Genomic DNA, 19,415 nt, shown 5'->3' on the forward strand with positions numbered 1-19,415 from the left:
CGGCCTGCGGACTGAAGGGTCCCAGGTTCGATTTCGGTCAAGGGCATGTACCTTGGTTGCGGGCACATTCCCAGTGGGAGGTGTGCAGGAGGCAGCTGATCGATGTTTCTCTCTCATCGATGTTTCTAACTCTCTATCCCTCTCCCTTCCTCTCTGTAAAAAATCAATAAAATATATTTTTAAAAAAAAAAGAAAGAAAATGATTTTATGGTTGGGTCACAGCATGAGGAACTGTATTTAAAGGGCCAGAAGGTTGAGAACCACTGCTTGACACCTCTGCTGGACGGATTAACACGGGAAGCCCCAGGGCTCTCCCCTCAGCCCTTTTCTACTTTCACTGTCAGCAGATGGCTCTTCCAAGACCTGTAGCTTAAATACCATCCAGGTGTCCATGGATAACTCCCACCTTGACCTCTCCATGGGCTTAGGCCTCCAACTTGACATCTCTGCTTGGATGTCTAATGGGTGTCTCAGCCTCAACATGGCCACAACTGAACTCCTGATTCCCACCTCTAGCACCTGGCCCATTTCCACTGTCCCATCTCACCAAGTGCCACCACCACACAGGTGCATATTCCAAAAGCTTGGGACTCAACCTGATTTTTTCTTCTCCCTCATCCATCACACCCAATCCTATTCTGAACTCATCCATGTCTCACCAGCTACCCAGCTCATGTCCCCGTTTCTGCCAGCATCTGAATGGATTTATTTCCTTTCTTCCTAACACTCCGTTCTCCACCCAGCAAAGTAAGAAATCATGTCACATCAAGATTCCACCCAAATCTAAAGTCTTCCCATTGTATTTAGAATAATCTCCGAACTTCTTCCCAGCTACAGACAGGTAAAACCTGGTCTGCTCTGCACAGGGCCTTCTCACCTGCTTTTCCCCAAGCATTAAACGCTGGGCCCCAGGGCTGTTGCCTTCACTTAAGCCTAATTCACCTCGTTGAGCAACCTCCAGTCACTTTATCACACTGTCATGTTGTTTTGAGCACTTATCACGAGCCAAAATTATCTTGTTTTTGTCTGTTGTCCCATAAAATGTAAGCTCCGGAGAGCAGGGACTTGCTCATTGCACTGGGCCTAACACTTAGTAGGTCCTCAACAAACCCGTTACTTCAGTGGCAGAGTGGGGCCTTGAAAGCAGCTTTGGGGCCCTATGACTTGGGGATAGCCACGGTGCCCTACTGGGAAGGAAGGGAGGAGGAAGGGGCACTGTCCGCAGACGGCGTCAGGCCGCAAGACTCCTTGAATAATTCACCATCATAACAGCCCCGCCTCAGGGAGGGCTGGGGTGCGGCCAGGGCGACACAATAAGGTGGATTGGGATTCCCAACGGGGCAGTTTCTGGGCGCTGAATGGCTGCTATCCGGAGGCTCCTAGAGGAGGAAGCTCACGAATCTTGTTTGTCCTGGATTCATTGAGGGAATTCTATCTCCCTTCCCCACCACACCCCCTCGCTTTATACTGGGGGGGCGGCTCCTGGGCCGAGGCGCATGCGCGCTTCGTGACTCCCGCTCCCTCTTTCCCGTAGACCCCCAAATACGCTTGCGCCCCATCTGGGTTCCCACTGGTCAGGGAGAGCCGTCGGAGGACCAATAAGGCGTGCGGAAGGGCCCTGCGTCCCGCCTTCTGGCCATTAGAGGGACACCTTCCTGAGCTAGGCCACGCCTCCTCCCGGCCCCGCCCCGCCCCGCCCCGCCCCGCGGACCCCGAGCGTCTTGCGGCTGCGCGTGGTGGGGCGCATCCTCGCTGGGACGCGGACGCTGCGGAGCCCCCCCTCCAGCCCCGCCCACCCCGCTGTGCAGGCTGCAGTGGGTTTGTCCTCACCTCCTCCGGTTGGGGTGCTGTTTTACTTCGCCCACGGTAGGCGTCATGGATGTGGCACCATTTGGATCTTAACTCTCCCTCCGGGCGTTTGCACTTCACTTATTAATCATCATTGTTGTTATTTGTAGGGATGGTCGTAATTTACTAATGAAGAAGAGAGGATAAAACCTTAAAATTCTCCTCTGCCCACCTTGTGTGTGGTATTTTTAACATTTAAAAAATATATGTCTTTATTGATTTCAGAGAGGAAGGGAGAGGGAAAGGGAGATAGAAACATCAGTGTTGAGAGAGAATCATTGATTGGCTGCCTCCTGCATGCCCCCTACTGGGGATCAAGCCCGCAACCTAGGCATGTGCCCTTGACCAGAATCGAACCTGGGACCCTTCAGTGCGCAGGCTGACGCTCTGTCCACTGAGCCAAGCCAGCTAGGGCCCACCTTGTTTTTTTGAGGGGTGGAGTGGGTATAAGGTCTGTGTAATTTGTTCCTCTGTTCTTCAGTCATTCCACAAATGTTCACTGAGCACCAGACTGGTGCCCGCTGCTATGCTACACATTGGGATATGGCCATGGGGATAGGAAGGGAGGTGGACAGACTCACCATATCCTACTGGGCTTACCCACTGACGGACCAGCCGGCAAAGGAGTTAGCAGCCTCCGGACACTCCAACTGACAGTAAGCCACTATACAATTAATTGGGATAAGAGCTACAAAGGAGACGTAAGGGCTATCAATGTGTGTTACAGGAGAGCTGTGCGTGGAGGGAGAGAATTTTTGGAGAAAACAACATCTCAGGTGAGTTCTGAAAGATGAATAGGCATTAACTAGGCTGCATGGAGGTGAAGAGTGATTTATACTGAAGAAGAGCCTTTTCCAGGACTCTGAGGTACAGTGGATGTGGAACAAGGGACAAGTCCATGGCAGGCTGTAATTGGCAGATGTTCTCCCTGTCTTGGCATCTTCCCCCCTACCGTCTAATTTCTATACAGCAGCCAAAATGACCTTAAAAATATAAATCTGATCCTGTCACTTCCCTGCACCAAACTCTCCAGTGAATTTCCATCTTAGAACAAAATTCAGACTCCTTACTGTGGCCGCCAAGGCCTACAGAGTCTGGCTCCAAACTTTCCTTTCTAAACTCACTTCTTAAAATTAGCCCCATCACTGGCTCTATCCAGCACTCCCTACCCCTTTATTTTCCTTCATAGTTTTTTTTTTTTAATATATTTTATTGATTTTTTACAGAGAGGAAGGGAGAGAGATAGAGAGTTAGAAACATTGATCAGCTGCCTCCTGCACACCCCCCACTGGGGATGTGCCCACAACCAAGGTACATGCCCTTGACTGGAATCGAACCTGGGTCCCTTCAGTCCTCAGGCTGACGCTCTATCCACTGAGCCAAGCCGGTTAGGGCTCCTTCATAGTTTTCATGACCATGTGGAATTATTTCTGTCTCTCTCTCTCTCTCTCTCTCTCTCTCTCTTTTATCTACCAGCCACTAGGACAGGAACTTTATCATCTTATTTATTGAATCTCCAGGATTTAGAACAATGCCTGGCAGATAGTAGATGCCCAATTATTATTTGTTGGATGTGTGAATTGGGGAGCACTTAGCAAGGGTGCCTAACCCAGTCAGGAGGTATCAGGAAAATGGTACTGATGGCAGGGATACTAAGGCTGGGGCCTTAATGATTAAAAAAAGAAAAAGAATTATTCATTTTCTTCAAGGGAAGAGAAGAAAGTACTCCGGCAGGGAGGAAAATAGAGGCAAAATGGAATGCAGCCTGTCAGGGGAAATGGGATTGGAGAGGTGAGAAATGAGGGTGGAACAAAGATCCAGTAAACCTGCTTAAAGGTAGTGTGGTGCCATTAAGGGATTTGAGGAGGGAGAGTGGTAACTTCAGAATTGATATTTTAGTTAGACCATCCAGTTCTTCGAGAATGGATTGGAGGAGGAAAGTGGTGGTTACAAGACCAAGATGTTTCTGTAGTCTAGGAGAGAAATAATGTGGAGAAAGGTACAAGGAGAGGATGTAGGTTAAAAAAAAATAAGTTTGTCAAGTGAAAAAAAAAAGCCCCAGGTCCTGGGGGAAGGGGTTCCATGTCTGGGGAAAGAGCACAGGAAGAACAGGCTTGGCTGGGGGAGGTGACCTCATCATGGTCCTGTGAGGTGTCTGTGAGACACCAAGGAAAGGCCTGAGCTCAGGGTCATGTCACAGAGTCACCCCAGGAGGAAGGTTGGGATTGGAGGTGGATTTTTAAAAAATATTTTATTGATTTTTTTACAGAGAGGAACGGAGAGTTAGAAACATTGTTGAGAGAGAAACGTCGATCAGCTGCCTCCTGCACACCCCCAACTGGGGATGTGCCCGCAACCAAGGTACATGCCCTTGACCGGAATCGAACCTGGGACCTTTCAGTCCTGAGGCTGAGGCTCTATCAACTGAGCCAAACCGGTAAGGGCTGGAGGTGGATTATTTTACACCAAAGGCAACTAGAAGGTAATCAAAGCCATGGGGCGTCTCTTAGGAAAGATGACGCATAAGAAAAGGGCTAGGACAAAACCCTAAGGAACACCCACAGACAGAAAGGGGAAACCCTCAAAGGAGAAGAAGCAGTCGGAAAGGTGGAAGGACTTCCGACCAGCAGAATATGGTGTCCTGGAAGCAAAGGAGATGACTTCAGGAAGGGAGGCGTCAAGGCGAGAGCTTTGGAGATGAGGAAACGGCAGCTGGAAAAAGTCAAGTAACTTGCCAATACCTCCGATCTAGTGCGTAATGAAGCAAGGATTTAAGTCCTGTGTAGTCACTTGTGTCCATGTTAAAACACCTGTTCATGTTGCCGCTCCTTAAGGCAGGGGTGGGGAACCTTTTTTTCTACCAAGAGCCATCTGGATGTTTATAACATCATTTGAGGGTCATACAAAATTATTAAATTAAAAATTAGCCTGCTATATTTGGTCAAACATTTAATTAACTCACCCCTCATGCCTTGGCAGGGATCAAATGATTTCACGGGCCTTATACAGCCTGTAGGCCCAGTGTTCCCCACCCCCCCCTGCCTTAAGGGGACAAGAGAAATGGTGGTAACTAGAGGAAGCAAGGTGGGAGGTGGAGGTCTTAGACAGATGACTCGGTCAACTACCTGGAGGGAAGAAATAAAAGCTGAATAACAATAACAGTAATACTTCCTGGCGTCTGTATCTATTATAGTTCACAAGGTGTACCATCGCAGACATTCTTCTTTTTTTTTTTTTAATTGATTTCAGAGCGGAAGGGACAGGGAGAGATAGATAGAAACATAAATGATGAGAGAGAATCATTGATTGGCTGCCAAGTCGCAACCCAGGCATGTGCCCTGACTGGGGAATCAAACCTTTGACCTCCTGGTTCATAGGTTGATGCTCAATCGCTGAGCCACGCCGGACGGGCCACAGATATTATTCTTGTCTGTGGGCCTCATTATAGTCCTACATGGGAGGGTCAGAAAAGTAAGGATTGTGCCAGCAGGTTCACCGCTGTTCAGGATTTGAATCCACACTTCTATAGCCTCAACCAAGTCCCCCTGATCTGGTCTTATTTTAACTCTAATATTAATGTTCAGAGTTAGCCTCACTCTTCCTGAAGTTCAAACCGCACTCTGAAACACTTGACAAGCAGGGCTTTGAATTAGCAGTAACTTAACCTATTCATTCACTCATTCAGTAAACAGTGAGCCTTGATTCTGTGCTTCCCTCTGAGTGAAGAGTTCTGAGGTTGCAAAGAATAGAAACCATGAGCCGGGCTGGTGTGGCTCAGGAGGTCACATGTCCCAGTTTGGGCTTGGTTCCCAGTAGGGGGCATTCAGGAGGCTGCTGATCATTGATTCTCTCTCATCATTGATGTTTCTCTCTCCCTCTCCCTTCCTTTCTGAAATCAATACAAATATATTGGGGGGGGGAATATTTTTTTTAAAAAGAAATAGAAGCCATGAAATGTGCTCTGCAGGTTTATAACCGTAAGGAAGACTGAAAACACTCTACTGAATATCTGGGAGCTGTAGGACATGATGACTAAGAGCTGCTTGGGCCTCAGAGTAGGACAGATCTGAACTTAGGCTCGGCTCTGCCACTCAAGTCCTCTAAGTCTCAGCCTTCTCTGTAACAAGGAGTTGTCAGGCTAATGCATGTAATGAGCACTAATGAAAGGCTGTCTATTTTCGTGAGTAAAAATACAGAATGGCACATGAGGTACAAGTATTTCCCATTTGCACTGGGCTTTTCAGTGAATGCTGTGGTTATTAAGAGTTGGTTAATCAAACTAACTTTATAGTGGTCATTATTTTGTGGTATATACATGTATCAAATTATCACATTATCACAGTAAACTTACACAATATTATATTTCAATTGTATCTCAATAAAGTTAAAAAGAGTTGTTTAATCAGATGAATTCAAGGATGAAGCCACACTCTTAAGAGTAAGGGACAGAAGGGGTCTAGTCTCACTGGAGAAAGAGGTCCTTTTTGGTGTCAGTAATAAGGAGGAGTGTTGTATCTTCAGATCAGAAATCAGAGCTGAAAGAAAACAGGTTCTAGGTTGATTGATAAGGTTTATTCATTCTTTCATCTGATATTTCTTGAGCACCTACTCTTGGCTGTGTATGGATTGAGAAAGCGTCTCTCTTGTACTTGACTGTGGATGTTACAGTGGGACTGGGAGGGGACGACCTCCTTGGGGACATGGTCCAAGGCCTAAAGAGCAAGGAGCCTGTGACATAATACTTGCCAGTCTCCAGGCAGGAGCCTGCTCTCTGAGCCAAGCCGGCAGCCCTGCAGGGCTAGCAGGAGTGGGATCAGAACTCTGCTGCTGAGTCAGCCAAACTATTTTTGTGCTTCTGCTTTTGCTTATATTTCCCAGTTGTCCTCCCTTGGTGTTTAGCTAAGTCTTTTAAAAGTGTGCAACAGGGCCTAGGAATACATATGTGGCCACCTAATGCACCCCTAGTGGCCACTGCAGAGGTGTTGGAGGTGACTCCCCAGGCCTAGGGGAGTGGTTCTCAGTCGCCCCCTAGGGGACATTTTGGAAACTTGTGTCTTTAGTGGAGACCCTGGATGGAGGACAGGAAAGGTAGACATTCTACATTCACAAAGAAGAGTTCTCGCATTCTACTTGACTTTGGAAATTTCCACTCAACAACATATGCAAATATAAAATAAACACTATTCTTTTCCGTATTAAATTTGCCAAGGCTCAGAATCAAATATTAAGTTTGTGGAATGCACTTAATCTTATTCACAGAGACTGACTTTTAAACATTTCTATTTGTCATATATTTTTTATTAAATTTCTATTTATTGATTTTAGAGAGAGAAAAAGGGAGAGAGAAACATCGATTTGTTGTTCCATTTATTCATGCATTCATTGGTTGCTTCTTGGATGTGCCCTGACCAGGGATAAAACCCTCAACCTTGGTGTATTGGGATGATGCTCTAAACCAACTGAGGTAACGGCCATAGTATTTGTCATATATATATATATGTATGTATATATATATATATATATATATACACACACACACATATATATATAGATAGATATCTATATCTATATCTATATCTATATATTTAATATATTTTATTGATTTTTTACAGAGAGGAAGGGAGAGAGATAGAGAGTTAGAAACACTGATGAGAGAGAAACGTCGATCAGCTGCCTCCTGCACACTCCCCACTGGGTATGTGCCCGAAACCAAGGTACATGCCCCCGACCGGAATGGAACCTGGGACTCCTGAGTCCGCAGGCCGACGCTCTATCCACTGAGCCAAACCAGTTAGGGCTATTTGTCATATATTTTATGTTTTTGCAGCACAATGATAATTTCATATCATGAAAATGACTTATGGCAAAAATTACATATCAAAATCATTAATTCATGGACTGGTTTTGCTTCTATTAAGTTTTATTTTATTTAGATTAGTGCAAGATCTGACTACAGTATGTCTCCAAGGTAAAAGTGAAAGCATTTACTTATTGAAAACATAAAAAATAGTCCCATCTGGCTGGAGTGACTCAGTTGGTTGAGCATCATCCCATGCACCAGGAGTTCAACGGTTCAATTTCTCATTAGGGCACATGCCCAGGTTTCAGGCTTGATCCTCAGTAAGGGGTGTGCAGGAGGCAGCTTATGTCTCAGATGTTTTTATCTCTTTCTCCCTCTCCCTTTCTCTCTCTGAAATCAAGAAAAAAAATTTTTTTTTTTTTTTAACATGGCTAACACACTTTATTGATTTTCAACCCCACCCCCACAATAATCCTCTTCAGTCTTTCACATCTCAGCAATAGTATCATTATCCTCTAGATTCTTTTTTTTTTATCCTCTAGATTCTTTTTTTTTTTTTAAATTAAATCTTTATTGTTCAGATTATTACATTTGTTCCTCTTTTTTTTCCCCCCATAACTCCCCTCCTCCCAGTTCCCGCCCCACCCTCCGCCCTCACTCCCCACCCACTGTCCTCATCCATAGGTGCACGATTTTTGTCCAGTCTCTTCCCGCATCTCCCACACCCCTTTCCCCCCCAGGAATAGTCAGTCCATTCCCTTTCTATGTCCCTGATTCTATTATAATCAACAGTTTATTCTGTTCATCAGATTATTTATTCACTTGATTCTTAGATTCACTTGTTGATAGATGCATATTTGTTGTTCATAATTTGTATCTTTACCTTTTTCTTCCTCTTCCCCTTCTTAAAGGATACCTTTCAGCATTTCATATAATCCTGGTTTGGTGGTGATGAACTCCTTTAGCTTTTCCTTATCTGTGAAGCTCTTTATCTGACCTTCAATTCTGAATGATAGCTTTGCTGGATAAAGTAATCTTGGTTGTAGGTTCTTGGCATTCATCACTTTGAATATTTCTTGCCACTCCCTTCTGGCCTGCAAAGTTTCTGTTGAGAAATCAGCTGACAGTCGTATGGGTATTCCCTTGTAGGTAACTGAGTTTCTTTCTCTTGCTGTTTTTAAGATTCTCTCTTTATCTTTTGCTCTTGGCATTTTAATTATGATGTGTCTTGGTGTGGTCCTCTTTGGATTCCTTTTGTTTGGGGTTCTCCGCGCTTCTTGGACCTGTAAGTCCATTTCTTTCACCAGGTGGGGGAAGTTTTCTGTCATTATTTCTTCAAATAGGTTTTCAATATCTTGCTCTCTCTCATCTTCTGGCACCCCTATAATTCTGATGTTGGTACGCTTGAAGCTGTCCCAGAGGCTCCTTACACTATCCTCGCATTTTTGGATTCTTTTTTCATTTTGCTTTTCCGGTTGGGTGTTTTTTGCTTCCTCGCATTTCAAATCATTGACTTGATTCTTGCGCTCCTCTGGTCTGCTGTCGGGAGTCTGTATAATATTCGTTATTTCAGTCCGTGTATGCTTAATTTCTAGTTGGTTCCCCAATATAAGATCGAGGGTCTTATTAGTTTTCTTGTAGATCTCATTAAGTTTATCGACGGCTTCTAAACAGTTCTTGAGAGACCTTAAAAGTGTGGTTCTGAACTCTATATCTTCCATTGACAATTTTGTCCTGTTTCTTTGTCTCCGCATTTTGTTATGCTTCCTTGGTGCACCCCCTAGTGGTCTTTGTGCGCAGTCTTATAGTTAAATCTTGATTGTTGTAGCTAATTCCAGGGAGGGTTTGACCTCCAGGCCAAGTGGCTATGAGAATCAGCTGTGTCAGCAGTGAGAGAACTTCTGTCCTCTAGGGAGGTGCTAATCTAGCCTTTGCCTGAGGCTATCCGGCAAATGCCTGTGTGCAGGGCTTGGGCGGGGCGGGTCGCACAGGATCAACAGGGTGGGCCGGAGAGAGCAGTTATGGCGGCTCTCAGTCCTGTCCCCAGGGGCTCTGCCTCTCTGAGTCCCAGCACCCGCTGCAAAGCTCAGAGAGAAAGCTGCACTCGCTCTGACCGAAGCCAGACAGTCCCGCTTCTCCCGTTTGAGTCTGGGTCCCTAAAGACTCGCCCGGATCTGGAGCTCAGAGACTGCGACTCCCTCCCGATTGAAAACGCCAACCGCGCCCTCCGCCGCCAGCCCGCTCCGCGCACTCCACACCTCAGAATTTGACTTCAGCACTGCGCCTCCTCTGAGTGTCCGTATGCGTTTCTCTTTCCTCCTAGTTGTAGGACTTCCACTCAGGCAGCGTTCCTGTGGTTCTGGGTGATGTCCCTTCCGTTTTTTGGTTTCACTTTTGAAGTAGTTGTTCAAAGCAGCAAACTCCAGCGTTAACCTATGCCGCCATCTTGGTTCTCCCCCAGAAAAAAATATTTTTTTTTTAAAATATATTTTATTGATTTTTTACAGAGAGGAAGAGAGAGAGATAGAGAGTTAGAAACATCGATGAGAGAGAAACATCGATCAGCTGCCTCCTGCACATCTCCTACTGGGGATATGCCCGCAACCCAGGTACATGCCCTTGACCGGAATCGAACCCGGGACCTCTCAGTCCGCAGGCTGACGCTCTATCCACTGAGCCAAACCGGTTTCGGCAAGAAAAAAATATTTTTAAAAAATAGTCCCAATATTTTTCCTTTATATTCCAATTAAGGCAATTATATTGATTCTTTTAAATTATGTGTGTAGGTTAAGTCATATTATTTATATCTTTATTTCAGGATAGAAAAGAGTATATTAGAAAATACTTATGTAAAGGGGGTGCTTGGACTGTTGGGCTGAGATCTCCAGGATGGGGAGCGTGGAGCTCAGAGACAGGCAGAGTCGCCCCTCCCAGCTGAAATCGACCACTCTCGACCAGCTTGGGAGTTCTGGAGTTCTGGATTCTGTTCCGTTATTGAAGTGGCATCCCTTGACTGATGCCTTTGGAGAACACGGAGCCAGCACTTCAGAAGCCAATTTGGTCTTCATCTTGGACAGGTAGGACCCTCTGTAAAAATAAGGGACGGCCCTAGCTGGTTTGGCTCAGTGGATAGAGCATTGGCCTGCGACCTGAAGGGTCCTGGGTTCGATTCTGTTCAAGGGCACATGCCCAGATTGCAGGTTCGATCCCCAGTGGGGGGCGTGCAGGAGGCGGCCGATCAATGATTCTCTCTCATCGGTGTTTTTATCTCCCCTTCTCCCTTCCTCTCTGAAATCAATAAAAATGTATTTTGAAATCAATAAAAATATATTTAAAAAAAATAAGGGATGCCCTAATCGGTTTGGCTCAGTGGATAGAGCGTCAGCCTGCAGACTGAAAGGTCCCAGGTTCGATTCCGGTCAAGGGCATGTACCTTGGTTGCAGGCACATCCCCAGTAGGGGGTTTGCAGGAAGCAGCTGATTGATGTTTCTCTCTCATCGATGTTTCTAACTCTCTATCCCTCTCCCTTCCTCTCTGTAAAAAATCAATAAAATTTATTTTTAAAAAAAGGGACGATTTTAAAACAATACAAAGCAAACACTGCAGACCAACACTGCAGCTTTGGAAAATGACCAGCACCTACCATCGCGTTTGGCATACCAGAGGTGCTCTTGAAATGTGTGCTGTGTGTCATGGGACTCTGGATATGAATCCAGTTTCTGTCACTGAGTAGCCAAGGGACTTTGGGTAATTTAATGAACTTTTAGAGTTTTTGGTTTCTCATCTTTAAAATGGGAAAAATAATAATATCTGTCTTGCGAGAATGAAGTGAGTGAGGTAAAGGTCTAATGCACACTAAGTACCATAGAATAAGTACTCAGTAAGCATTAGCCCTTATTATAACCAATTTTATTTAGAAAATAAAATATAAAAGTCCAAGGGAAGCCCTGGCCAGTGTGGCTCAGGGCTTAGTGCATCAGCCTTTGCACCTGAAGGGTCCCAGGTTTGATTTCCAGTCAAGGGCAGGGACCTAGGTTGCAGGTTCAAATCCTGGCCCCGACTGGGGCACGTTTGAGAGGCAACCAACCAACGTGTTGTGTCTGTGTCTCTCATTGCTCCCACATTTCTCTCTCTCTCTCTCTCTCTCTCTCTCTCTCTCTCTCTCTCTCAACATCAATGAATAAAATTAAGAAAAAAACGAGGTGGTATCAACTCTGGAAGATTTTTAAACTGAAGTATAAAAAGAAGAAATAAAAGCCTCATAAACACTGTTACTACAGAGTGAAACAGGGAGGTGGAGGCTAAATCCAACAGAGCAGAAAGGGGCAGATATAGTATGTGTGACAAATATTTGTGGAATGAATGAACTAGAGGGAAGTAAGGTGCAGGTATCACCTGTCTTCTTCCCAAGAATGAGCCCTACACAACATTTCCTGGAAAAACAGGAAGTCTAGATGGGGCAAATATTGACATGATGATGGCTCATTTTGGTTCAACAACTTGGCATGTACCCATTCTGTGTCAGTAAAGGAATGAGTAAGACATTCCTTTACTGACCCCTCTGAGGACTTAACTTATTACAGTATTTGGTGCCCAGCAGCCTACTGTACACATGCATTATGTACTGAAACCTCACAACAATTTTGTGAGGCAGGAGCTGTCACTCCCCTTTTATAGATGAGAAACAGAGGCTTACGTCATGTATTCAAGGTCAAACAGCGAGTAAATGGTGGAGCCAAGTTTCAAACCCAGCTGGTCTCACTGAAACTCTACTGACGCTATAGGAACCAGAACAAGAAAAGATCCGTTCGGCCTGGCGCGTCTGGAAAGACTTCACTGAGATCATTTTAAAAAGACACAGCATGCCCTAACCGGTTTGGCTCAGTGGATAGAGCATCGGCCTGCGGACTGAAGGGTCCCAGGTTCGATTCCGGTCAAGGGCATGTACCTTGATTGCGGGCACATCCCCGGTAGGAGGTGTGCAGGAGGCAGCTGATCAGTGTTTCTCTCTCATCGATGTTTCTGACTCTCTATCCCTCTCCCTTCCTCTCTGTAAAAAATCAATAAAATATATATATATAAAAAAAAAAGACACAGCAAACCAGCGGTTAGTGAGCATCTCCTGTGCGCCAGGCACATGCTTCTTTCACTGACTCCAGGAATAGCCCTGAAAGATGGTGGGCGGCCTCCGTTTTAGTTAGGAAAGAGGCTCCGAGGCTGGGGTTGGTCAGGTCCTAATGGTGTGTGTCACTCCCACTAAGTCACTTGGGATGTGGTCCAGGTGTGATGTGGTTGAAGCATCTCGGACAACCCCCTTCTCATGTCCACTAAGGCTATGGCTCAGGGGTCCTCAAACTACGGCCCGCGGGCCACAGGCAAATACAAATATTGTCTTTGTTCCCGTTTTGTTTTTTTACTTCACAATAAGATATGTGCAGTGTGCATAGGAATTTGTTCATAGTTTTTTTTTTTTAAACTATAGTCCGGCCCTCCAACGGTCTGAGGGACAGTGAACTGGCCCCCCGTTTAAAAAGTTTGAGGACCCCTGCTATGGCTTGTACAGCACTTTCCAGTTTCTGAACTACGTTCCACCACCTCCCTGTCCTGTGAGAAAGGAAAAGCCGCTCACACAACCCGCACCTGCTGATGAAACCAGGGAGGCCTCCCTTCGATCATGCCCTTCCTCTGCCCAGGCCCTCCCTCCCTGCTTCTCTGGTTAATGATCCCCGCCCTCTCTCCTCCGGGAAGCCTTCGGGGTAACTCCTTACCGTGGAGTGTCCCTTGTTACTGGTTTGTCTTCACGTGTGACTGTCTGCGTAAGTGTCTGACTCCCTGCTTCACAAGCCTCTATAGCACAAAGGCGGCCTTCCCCATCTCTCAGTATTCTGGCTACACTATCTAGCGCAGTGACCCCCTTTTATTAGCATCAACTTCATTAGTATTACTTGAACATTTTTTCTCAAGAAAGCAATGTGCTTACTATGGTTCCCATCCTCTGGGATCTGGAGCCTCTACCCAATCCTCTCAGACCTTTGATTTAGATTCTTCCCTAAGCTGTCATCCACACATGCCTTCTAGGATGTGACACGGTGCAGAATCACCAACAACCTGGAGGAGACCTGTCGCCCTTTACAAGTATGGGTGAAGTTGCCTCACTTCCGGTGTCATGTGACTCTCCCGTAGTCATCACATGACCCATTTACTCCGTGATGCCGGAATTAATGCCCAAGGCTAATCCCGGGTCTGTAACTACCCAAGTACCTGCAGCTCCGCTTCGATTTAGGGGACTTTCTGTCCTCTCCGAGGCTGCGAACGCTGCCGTCTTCCCACCTGGGGATGGAGCCTGCAAGTCCTTCCAGAGAGGTGAGTGGGCCAGGGCTCCCCATTGATCTCGTCTGCGTCTGGAATCCTGGCCATCAGGTTCAGGAATTCAATGAATGACAGACTCTCCTCGAACTCAGGCCATCATGGCATTTCTAAGGAGGGACAGGTCGAGGGAGAAATGGGTGGCAAGAGGGGAGGAGGAGGGTCCCGGTCGGGGAGGAGGAGGGTCCTGGTCGGGGAGGGCCTGTCACTAACAGAGGGCTTGGAGGGAGGGCTGGCTCGAGCAGAGGGCCTATTCCATCCCTCTTAAAGGTGGGAGACTAGCCTGAGCGTGCCCAGGGGTGGCTGAGCGCTGCCCAGGAGAGAAGTTGAGGGGTGGAGAGGGGCTTGCCTTCCAGCCACTCCTCATTCTGTTCTCAGGAATGTCCCAAGGCCCTGGGCAGGGTAGGCATCATGGCTGCCAGACTCACGGGATTGCTTCTACTTCAGGCAGTTTCTTGGGCGTCAGGTGAGTAAATTAAGGAGGAGGGAGGTAGCCCCAACACTTCTCTTCTCTGGTAATTTTCTGGCAAACTGGTGGTGGACATCAGTAGATGCTCAACAAATACTTTTGGGTGGAGGTACAGCAAGAGGATTTTAATCCTCACTCAAGGATAATTTTCCCATTGATTTTTTTTTTTTTAAGTGGAAGGGAAAGAGAGGGAGGGAGAAAGAGAAACAGTGATGTGAGACACATCGATTGGTTGCCTTCCTCTCGCATCCCAACTTGGGTGAGGGATTGAACCCATAACCCAGGTACGTGCCCTTGACCAGGAGTCGAACCTGAGACCCTTCCGTGCAGGGGCCGATGCTCTAACTGTTGAACCATGCCGGCCAGGGTGTGAGAGGATGTTAGGAACCGGTGTTCAGTCTCTCCTGAACAGTGTGGCTTCTCCCAGCTTCATCCTTCAGCCCTTGCCTCTCTCTCCCTCCCAGGTGCCCGCCCCTGCAACCCTAAAAACTTTGGCTACAGCTCGGTGGTCTGTGTCTGTAATGCCACCTACTGCGACTCCCTTGATCCCCTGACCCTGCCTGCCCCTGGCACCTTCACACGCTATGAGAGCACACGCAGCGGGCGCCGAATGGAGCCGAGTCTGGGGACCATCCAGGCCAACCAGACAGGCACAGGTAACCACTACACCCTTCACCCCCGAGCCAGGCCGGGGTCCTCCTGGGGTTCCCCCCGGGGCGCTGACACCCTGGATTCCCTGCATGTGTTCTCAGGGCTGTTGCTGACCCTGCAGCCGGAGCAGAAGTTCCAGAAAATAAAGGGATTTGGAGGGGCCATGACAGATGCTGCTGCTCTCAATATCCTTGCCCTGTCACCCCCTGCCCGGAATCTGCTACTCAAATCATATTTCTCTGAAGAAGGTGAGGAGGAGGGGGACAAGATGACAGTGCAACTGACCTTGACATTTCCTTTGACCCTGACTCCCATCCATCCCTGACATTTGGGTCTTCTTTTTTTTTTAAAATATATTTTATTGATTTTTTTACAGAGAGGAAGGGAGAGAGATAGTCAGAAACATCGATGAGAGAGAAACATCGATCAGCCGCCTCCTGCACATCTCCCACTGTGGATGTGCCCGCAACCCAGGCACACGCCCCTGACCAGAATTGAACCCGGGACCCCCCAGTTCACAGGCTGATGCTCCATCCACTGAGCCAAACCGGTTTCAGCTGGGTCTTCTCTTAATGCCCAAATAAGATTGTCCTACCCGTCTTCCACCGAGTGCTTGGGGATTCTCAGGCTCAGCCCTGTGTTTCACCCAGGTGCCTGGCTCCACAGGCCCTAACCCAGGAGCCGCATCGAATTTAGGGCTGACAAGTGATAGGCCAGGCCCTACATTCTCCTGTTGACTGACTCCCAGATCTTGGTCTTTTACTGCAGGAATTGAATACAACATCATTCGGGTACCCATGGCCAGTTGTGACTTCTCCATCCGCATCTACACCTATGCCGACACCCCTGACGACTTCCAGTTGCACAACTTCAGCCTCCCAGAGGAAGATGTCAAGCTCAAGGTGGGCACTCTGGCTTCCTCAGGCCCTGGTAACACTGATGCCCGGGCTTGGAAAAGCTTCAGGCTAGAGAAGTTTAGAGAGACAGAACCTGGCCCCGAGTCTCTCAGTTTTGTCCTGGGGTGGGAGGGCGGGGGCTGATGGCCAGGCCTGATGCACTGGTTGAGCCAGTCTGTTCTAACTCTGGTTGTTTCTCTCTGCACTACCTTTGTTTCTAGATACCCCTGATCCACCAAGCCCTAGAGATGTCCCAGCGCCCTGTCTCCCTCTTCGCCAGTCCTTGGACATCACCCACTTGGCTCAAGACCAATGGGGCAGTGAATGGGAGGGGGTCACTCAAGGGTCAGCCGGGGGACCTCTACCACCAGACTTGGGCCAGATACTTTGTCAAGTAAGGGAGCAGCAAGGCCATGGGCCCTGCACCAGCCTGGTCTGTGTCCCCACCTGGTTTCACTTCTACCTATGACTCCCTTCACCTCACCGGCCTTTCTTCTGGGCCTTTCTGACTTGGGCCCCCCATTTTCCCCACCTCATCAGCCTCCTAGTCCTCTGGTTCTTGGTCCCCTTTCTTGGTCAGAGTCACACACACCCTTCCTCTGCCAGGTTCCTGGACGCCTATGCGGAGCACAAGCTGCAGTTCTGGGCAGTGACGGCGGAAAATGAGCCTTCTGCGGGGCTCTTCAGCGGGTACCCCTTCCAGTGCCTGGGGTTCACCCCTGAGCACCAGCGAGACTTCATTGCCCGCGACCTGGGTCCCACCCTGGCCAACAGTACTCACCGAGGCGTCCGTCTGCTCATGCTGGACGACCAGCGCTTGCTCTTGCCCCACTGGGCCGAGGTGGTAAGGCCCAGGGCCTCCATGGGTACCCCAGTGACCCTCAAATCCAGGATCCAAATGACTGGCTCTCAAATGGAGTGCCTTCTCTGCCCCAACTTTTTTTTTTTTTTTTAAGATACTTTTACTGATTCCAGAGAGGAAGAGAGATAGAAACATCAATGGTGAGAGAGAATCATTGATTGGCCGCCTCCTGCACGCCCCACACTGGGGATCGAGCCTGCAACCCAGGCATGTGCCCTGACCATGGAATAGAACCGTGACCTCCTGGTTCATAGGTTGACGCTCAACCACTGAGCCATGCTGGCACCTGTTCTCTCTGTTTTGTCCTGGGGGTGGGAGGGCGGGGGCTGGGCCTGCCCCGACTCTTGATTCTTAGAGCACCCTGGGCTGGAGCTAGGTGCCCGGGTGGTGTACATACTCCTGGAGTGCTGGGGTGATAGTGCCCCCTTGTGGATCCCCAGGACCCCATGGTGTTACTGCAGCCCCCTCTAGTTGTGTTTATCCCACTGCCCATTCTCTGGTCCCCTGGTGTCTCCCAGAACCCTCCGAACGGGCAGGGCCAGGTTCAGTGGCTCCCTTTCCCCAGTATTCCTCCCCTTCCCTGTACAGGTGCTGGCGGACCCAGAGGCAGCTAAGTATGTTCACGGCATCGCTGTACATTGGTACCTGGACTTTCTGGCTCCAGCAAAAGCCACCCTGGGGGAGACACACCGCCTGTTCCCCAACACCATGCTCTTTGCTTCAGAGGCCTGTGTGGGCTCCAAGTTCTGGGAGCAGAGTGTGCGGCTGGGCTCCTGGGACCGAGGGATGCAGTACAGCCACAGCATCATCACGGTGAGCCACCGGCCTCCCTTCTCACAAAGCAGCCCCCGGCCCTTCCCAGTCTTACCAAGGACTGACAACCAGCCCTCCGCTCCACCTTCTCCCCAGCCGGCTCGCTCCTGGGGGCATGTGGTGGGATACCGTGATTCCCTTCAGATCTGCACATCCCATCACCCTTCCTCCAAATGCTTGGGTCTTGAGCGTTAGAGCTGCCTGATTTCTCAGCTTCTCTTGTGTTATCTTCATCCTCAGTCTCTCCTTAGATGTCAGGACAGAGGCCTGACACAGGGCTGAGGCACCAGAGCCCACCCCCTCCTTAACCACATTCTCTGGGGACCCAGTGTCAAGCCTTTGTCTCCGCCCTGTTCCTGCCCTAGAACCTCCTCTACCATGTGGTTGGCTGGACTGACTGGAACCTCGCCCTGAACCCTGAAGGGGGACCCAATTGGGTGCGCAACTTTGTTGACAGTCCCATCATCGTGGACATCGCCAAGGACACGTTTTACAAACAGCCCATGTTCTACCACCTTGGCCACTTCAGGTGAGTGGTGGGCAGGCACCCCGCTCTGCACCAGGCCTAGTATTTCCTGTGCTGGGCTTACCTCACCCCACATGAGGAGCAGGAAGGTGCTTAGGGTGGGACCCTTGGGAGAGGCACACCTGTCCCTCTTGCACCATCTGGGCAGGAAGTGATTGGACAGCATCAGACACAGGCAACCCAGCTGCTGATGCTAGAGCTGGGAGGCAGGAAGGAGGGCATGCCAGCAGCATGGCTCAAGACCTGGAGAACTGGGGCAGAGCCTTAGCAAGGGATGTGGGGGATGAATTCTTGGGTTACGAGTGGCTGGGAGCTACCCTCAGGTCAGAGGAGCTGGGCTGGGGTCCCTGACGCTGCTTGTTCCCTCTTCAGCAAGTTCATTCCTGAAGGCTCCCAGAGAGTGGGGCTGGTCGCTAGTGAGAAGAACGACTTGGAAACAGTGGCACTGATGCGTCCCGACGGCTCTGCAGTTGTGGTGGTGCTAAACCGGTGAGAGCAGCAGCAGGGCCCAGGGCTGGGCTGAGGGCAGGCGGTGGGTTTGGCAGGATCAGACACTCAGCTCTCCTGCTCCCTCCCCAGCTCCTCTAAGGATGTGCCTCTCACCATCAAGGATCCTGCTCTGGGCTTCCTGGAGACGGTCTCACCTGCCTACTCCATTCACACCTATTTGTGGCGTCGCCAGTGATGGAGCAGATACCCAAGCAGAGGCCTGGGCTCAACATGGGCATTAAAGGGACCGAGTCAGCTCACATGCTGTCTGTGGCTAACAGGGGACAGCAGGGCCTGGGCGAGTTTAAGTGATGTCAGCCCAGGAGCAGTGGTTTGGGTAACTCACTCTCCCCTCCAGCTGGTGCCAGGGGCTGGAGGCCCCTCAGGAAAGGATTGGGAAGCCCCAGTGCTCCCCCCACAAGCTTGTGTGAGTGTGTTCTCTGTGCTGGTTCCTGTGGAAACTGGGCCCAGGCCCAGGGTGAGCTCACTGTCTGTACAAACACAAGATGGGGGGAGGGAGGGCAAGAAAAGGAAGAGACTGGGAAGGCTGGACGCAGAACTGAGGACTGTCTGTCTTTCCTGGAGATGAGAACTGGGTCCTTGCAGGAGCAAGGTCATCAGGGCCAAGCAGCTGAGCAGCCACGCACCCGTGAAGGCAAGGACCCAGACGGCCCCTTAAAGGACAGAAGGTCTG

General features: G+C 49.0%; 1 protein-coding gene across 1 annotated transcript; it reads left to right on the forward strand.

The window, feature by feature from the left end:
* Positions 1 to 1,736: 1,736 nt before the first annotated feature.
* Positions 1,737 to 19,147, forward strand: GBA (glucosylceramidase beta). Its single transcript, XM_036342653.1, has 12 exons — positions 1,737 to 1,866; positions 13,728 to 14,012; positions 14,394 to 14,481; positions 14,949 to 15,140; positions 15,237 to 15,383; positions 15,904 to 16,037; positions 16,253 to 16,425; positions 16,638 to 16,875; positions 17,482 to 17,706; positions 18,072 to 18,235; positions 18,605 to 18,721; positions 18,812 to 19,147. Exons 2-12 carry the CDS (start codon positions 13,986 to 13,988, stop codon positions 18,915 to 18,917), a joined length of 1,611 nt encoding a protein of 536 aa, XP_036198546.1. The 5' UTR covers positions 1,737 to 1,866; positions 13,728 to 13,985; the 3' UTR covers positions 18,918 to 19,147.
* Positions 19,148 to 19,415: the final 268 nt, after the last annotated feature.

The sequence above is a fragment of the Myotis myotis genome, unplaced genomic scaffold (genome assembly GCF_014108235.1).
Source record: "Myotis myotis isolate mMyoMyo1 unplaced genomic scaffold, mMyoMyo1.p scaffold_m19_p_18, whole genome shotgun sequence".
Lineage (NCBI taxonomy): Eukaryota > Metazoa > Chordata > Mammalia > Chiroptera > Vespertilionidae > Myotis > Myotis myotis.

What these genes read in the sequence shown, in the direction of transcription:
- GBA (XM_036342653.1), top strand. Translation starts at nt 13,986, where the DNA reads ATGGAGCCTGCAAGTCCTTCCAGAGAG. An exon ending in TGGGCCAGATACTTTGTCAA is followed by an intron (nt 16,426 to 16,637) that starts GTAAGGGAGCAG and finishes TTCCTCTGCCAG; the next exon opens with GTTCCTGGACGCCTATGCGG. An exon ending in TACCACCTTGGCCACTTCAG is followed by an intron (nt 18,236 to 18,604) that starts GTGAGTGGTGGG and finishes TTCCCTCTTCAG; the next exon opens with CAAGTTCATTCCTGAAGGCT.